This window comes from Citrus clementina, unplaced genomic scaffold (assembly GCF_000493195.1).
Source record: "Citrus clementina cultivar Clemenules unplaced genomic scaffold, Citrus_clementina_v1.0 scaffold_27, whole genome shotgun sequence".
Lineage (NCBI taxonomy): Eukaryota > Viridiplantae > Streptophyta > Magnoliopsida > Sapindales > Rutaceae > Citrus > Citrus x clementina.
Genome location: NW_006262363.1, coordinates 32,554 through 37,798, shown reverse-complemented (window position 1 = coordinate 37,798; position 5,245 = coordinate 32,554). Strand labels below are relative to the sequence as shown.

The following is a 5,245-nucleotide window of genomic DNA, read 5'->3' as shown; positions in this document are numbered from 1 at the left end:
CCAAACCGACCCAGCGACTGTAAATATATTTTGAATCTTGGCCACGTGATGGTGTTAGAAGATATAGATGATTTTTTTTATTAGGATATCATAGTTATCTTGTTCTTTTTAGATTGTATAATTTAGCGATATAATTCTTTTGGGATTAAGAATAAACTGAGGTATATTAATATTAGTTATAATATTATCTTTTGAGACTCTGGAGATATCTTGAGTAAAACTTAGAATTTTGGTTGAGGATGTTGATCATTGGAGTTGGTTGTATATTGAATTATTTTGGGGAGTGTTAAATTTTATGTTTCCAAACACTAGTCCTGGGACTGAAGCAATTAACAAACTCAAGCCACTCTTCCATCCAACGGTGATCGTAAAACCAAAGTTCAAGATACGTATAAGTCATAAGCTGGAAGCTCATTTTTTGAAATTAAATTTAGTCCAAGATAGGCAATAGGTAAAATTCATTCATCACTTGAACTGATACCATTTAAATGCAAAAGTTCATTGATGACAGAATAAATATGCTAACATGAAGGGACAACCGTATGCGCACTAAAAAGAGCTCTTGCAGATAATCCATAAACTATATGGACAAGCTTGCTATCCGATCGATATAAAATCTTCTTTCAGACTTTTTTTGGTAAAGTAATCTCCAAGAAAAGACCCTATCAGCATCTAATAGTAAAAGTAGAAAATTACAGTAAAGGTGTGAAGATAAAATTAGCATTAACATTGAGATGGAACAGCAAAAATTTCAATCTCTATCCAATCATATAAAAAGATAGCAGTTTAAGTGATAGAAGTTAAATCTAAAGCAAAAAATATAGGGGAAAAAATATGAGACGAAATGAATGTAGTAGATTAATATTCACATTCATATCAACTTTTTTTTTTATTAGTATAGGAGAGTGAGCAGAGTAACCATTATTCTCTAGTCCTTACCTCCCAAAATTTTGAACTAAAAGAAATTTAATTATTAAAAACCACTCAGCCTATGGGCACATAGACATCAACATTCATTATACATAAGAAGAAAGAAAGGAAACATGAGAAGCACAATTGAGGACATACATGCAATCTCTATAACATACATTTAGTTTAGATCAAACTCTTATTGACCAAGGTGCCTTAATTTACCTACTCATGATACTTGGCCAAAAGAGAGAGAGCATTCTTCTTATGCATAGTAATTCCAGGCAGAACATCAAAGTCCAAGTCTTGGCTCTTCATTCCAGGCGGCATTTCCCAATCAAATTTGTAAAGAAGATTAGCAAGTGCAAGATCCACAGTTGCGATTCCCATATTCAACCCAGGACAAATTCTTCTGCCAGCACCAAACGGTATTAACTCAAAGTGTTGCCCTTTAAAGTCAATAAAGCTATCAACGAATCTCTCCGGATAAAATTCCTCCGGATTCTCCCAAGCTTCAGGGTCTCTTCCTATCGCCCATGCATTTACAAAGACAAGTGTTTTAGCTGGTATTTCATACCCATCTATTACGCACTTTTCAATTGTTTCTCTTGGGACTAGTAATGGCACTGTGGGTTGCAATCTCATTGTCTCCTTCACTACCGCTTTAAGATAATGTAGTTCTTGAACATCATCTTCATTTACAAAGCCTTTGTTACCCCCAATCAACGATCTGATTTCCTGTTGAACTTTTTTCATTGCTCTAGGATTCTTCATTAGGTAAGTCATGGCCCAAACCACAGTTGCTGCTCTCGTGTCTGTTCCAGCAACGAATACGTTCTGCAAAACAAACAACATACATATATACATATTAAATTACTTAAAAGCAAATAAAATTATATTAAATTAATCATGCTCAGGTGGACGTCAAAGGGCACTTTACAGCATTATAAAACATTTTACAAGACTGTAAAATTGGGTATCTGCGCAAAATTTTGAGTCTGCGCCTAAGCACGAGTCTACATATAACTATTTATAAAATTATTCACCATGAGCACTGCTTTGATGTGATCCAAAGTCAAGTCAACTTTAAATCCACGATCTTTTCGTATTTGAAGTAAAATATCAATTATATCCTCCGGTTGCGGCAATTCTGATTTAGTTCTGTTTGGATCCAAATGCTCGTTGATGAGTTCCTGGTAGAATCTATCGAATTCTTGGAAGTTATTTTGCAGGCGTTGCATCATTCCTGTGAGCTTATCAATCCAGCCCATGAAAGGAAAATAATCTGTAACAAAAAAGCTTACAAACAAGGCTTGAGTTTCATTAAGCATGGCATGGAATCTACTTCTTCCACTTGTTGCTTTATCTTCATCGTACCTCTTGCCAAAACCAATTCTACAAATAATGGTGCTGGTAAGAGACATCATTACCTCACTTAAGTTTACGGGATTAGAAGCAGCAACTGATTTTGAAATCTTTTCAATCATTCTTGAAACTTCATCTTCTCTAATGGGTCGAAAATTTTGTACCCTATTAGAGTTAAAGAGATGAATGACACAAATTTTTCTTATCTCTCTCCAATATTCATCATAGGGTGAAAATACCAAATCAAGACCATTGTAAGATAACTTTTGTTGTCCTACCAAGGCTGGCCTGCTACAAAATTGAAGATCATGGGTTTTTAATATCTCTTTAGCCATTTTTGCTGAGGAAACTACTAGGGATGGCACAAAACCAAGACGCAAGGACATGAGGGGGCCATATTTCCGTGACAGCTCCCAAAATGACACTTGAGGCTTTGAGACATCAAACTGGTGTAAGTTACCGATTAAGGGAAGGCCCCAGGGGCCGGGTGGTAATTTAGTATTATTTCTTGAGGTTATGAGCCTTTGCAAAGCAAAGAAGAAGAGGAAGAAGGGGAGACACAAAAGGAAGTTGATGATGATAAGTAAAGCCATTAATATCTTCTATGCGCTTAATCACTGCAAAAACAGAACTGCCTCTCTCCATTAATAAGGAAACAAAAATGCTATGTTCAGTAATATTATTAGATCGGGGCTCTGTTTTGTACTCTTGTGAAGTCCTTATCGCTTGTCCGGTTAGCACAACGAAACAAATTTGCCAGCTACGTTATCGTCAACAATCAGTGATTAAATCAAGTGTTGAAAAGTAATTTACAATCTAAAACGTTAAAATATCTGTAGAAGGAGCTTACTAACTTACAGAATCGGTAAGTTACAGCTGACTCACAAACTTGGTTGTGGGTCCCACACGGACCCACAATCAAACAGTATTCATGTGAGGGCTGTACCTTACAGAATCTGTAAGGTAGCCCTCTCCTCTGTAGAAATATCTTAAGAAAAATCTGGGATGTTAGTTTCTATAATATGTTAGCCAAGTAGCTTAAGTTAGTGGCAGTTAAAATGTGTGGTATATATAAAAGTTGAGCAAATTGTGTGGTGGAAAAATAAATTTGTTAAAGTTGTGATCAGTAAGTGCTTGTTTTGGGACAGAATCCCAATACTGATTGAAATTTGGTTTTTTCTATCTACCTTAACTGGGAAGTATATTCTAACACAATAGTGTTCGATTGAAAAAAAAAAAAAACACTGTTGTTATATAGCAAAAATCTTTTTCTGGTGTTGTTTTATTTTTACTGAACAGTGAATAAGATAGTAATTAATATTCATGGATTTTAACAAAAATAAAATTTAACAAACACAAGTGACTGCAAGCCGAAACCCACCATTTAACTCCGTCCATCAAAAGTGCCAAAAAGTCAATTGAATTGCCGCACTCATGCTGTAAGAAATGCAATAACAACTCAATTGATTGTGCTTCAGCCTCCGGCCTTCTAAAGCTGTTAAAAAAATTGGCTATCTAGATGGTCAACACCATCTTTAGTTGGAAAAGAAAACAAAAGAAGAAGGATTTGGTGCCGCCCAAAGAAAATAAGAAAGAGAGAAGAAAAAGGAGATGCCGGGCGAAGAAGGAAAAGAAAAGAAAAATTAATAAAATAATAATAATAATTAAATATTAAATTAACAATAGCCTATTTTAGCTATAAAAGGAGGCTCCTCCTTTTCGTTTTCGCATTCAATTTTGTGAGAGAGAAAAATAAAGAGCTTGAGTAATTTTCAGAACTTAAAATTATAAAGCTCTTGTGAGTTTAGTGAGTGAGAGATTGAGAGATTGAGTGTATTGGGGTTCTAAGAAGTGAGCCAAAATATTATAATACTTGTAATCCTCATATCACTAGTGAAATATTTTACTTTTGTTTTCGCCCGTGAATATAGGCTAAAAGTCGAACCACGTAATTTTCTAGTGTCCTCTATTGTGCTTGTTCTTTATTTTCTTCTAATTTTATTTTAACTACGTGTCTGCTTCACCCATCAATTTCCTAACAAAAACTTGTAGGAAAGTGATGGGAAAGTGATGGATGATGCTGTTATGAAATCAAAATAACGATGGTTTGGTCTTTTATTTATGTATTTTCTGGAGGATGAAAATGTCTCAATAAAGAATTGTTTTACTTAGCACACATAACTGTAAGCTGATGCCATTAAAATGCAGCTTTTATGGTAAAGAGGCAGAGAATTACAGAGTTGATTTACTAATACTCCCAACAAAAAAAGAGGTGATAGAAAATGCCATGAATTTACTTATTAGTTGTATCAAGTAAATAAAAAAGAACAAAAAATTAAAAACCGAGGAAACAAAGCATCTGTATTCCAAATGCTGGGCAATTGAAAATGATTGTATTATATGGACTTGCCCCATTTAATTAGAACATTTCATAAATAAATGATAAAGTGGACATAGGCATGTATGGACAAGTGGGTATTTTTGATAGTTCGGGATGTCACCGTACTCAAATAAAAAAAGATAATTGAGATCTAAATCCCATGATACTGAAAGGAATTCCTAAGGATTGGCATGTTCAAATTGATTCACAATCAGCAGTATCTTTGCCATTTTATAGTCTCATCTGTAATTGTATACATTGTTAGTTTAGACATTCAATTACGAGTTAACTGTTAACTTAATTCAATTCCCAATTGGTTATAATAGTTTGAATTAACAAGCCTGTTCCTCAATCAGATGTACAGTTAGTCTTACTTCTTATCAATTATCTTTTTTCTTCATTTTAAATTCTTTTCCTATCAAATTGATATTATTTCTTCAAAGACTTCTAAAAGCTCTTAGTTTCTTAAGTTCTTTCTTAATCTTTATCACTTTTATTTTGAATAGATCCTTCATGATTCACATTGAAAAGATTAAATTCAAACCCTCATCTATTTAATTCAAAACAGCAAAAGTCCTGTTGCAATGTTTG

The 5,245-nt window shown here is 34.0% G+C and overlaps 1 protein-coding gene across 1 annotated transcript; it reads right to left on the bottom strand.

Annotated features, from left to right (window-relative positions):
* Positions 1-970: 970 nt before the first annotated feature.
* LOC18050359 (cytochrome P450 83B1) lies at positions 971-3,039 on the bottom strand. The gene is made up of 2 exons (XM_006445470.2): positions 1,956-3,039; positions 971-1,746 (listed from the first exon to the last, which is right to left on the bottom strand). The coding sequence occupies exons 1-2, from the start codon at positions 2,865-2,867 to the stop codon at positions 1,135-1,137; spliced, it is 1,524 nt and encodes a 507-aa protein (XP_006445533.1). The 5' UTR covers positions 2,868-3,039; the 3' UTR covers positions 971-1,134.
* Positions 3,040-5,245: the final 2,206 nt, after the last annotated feature.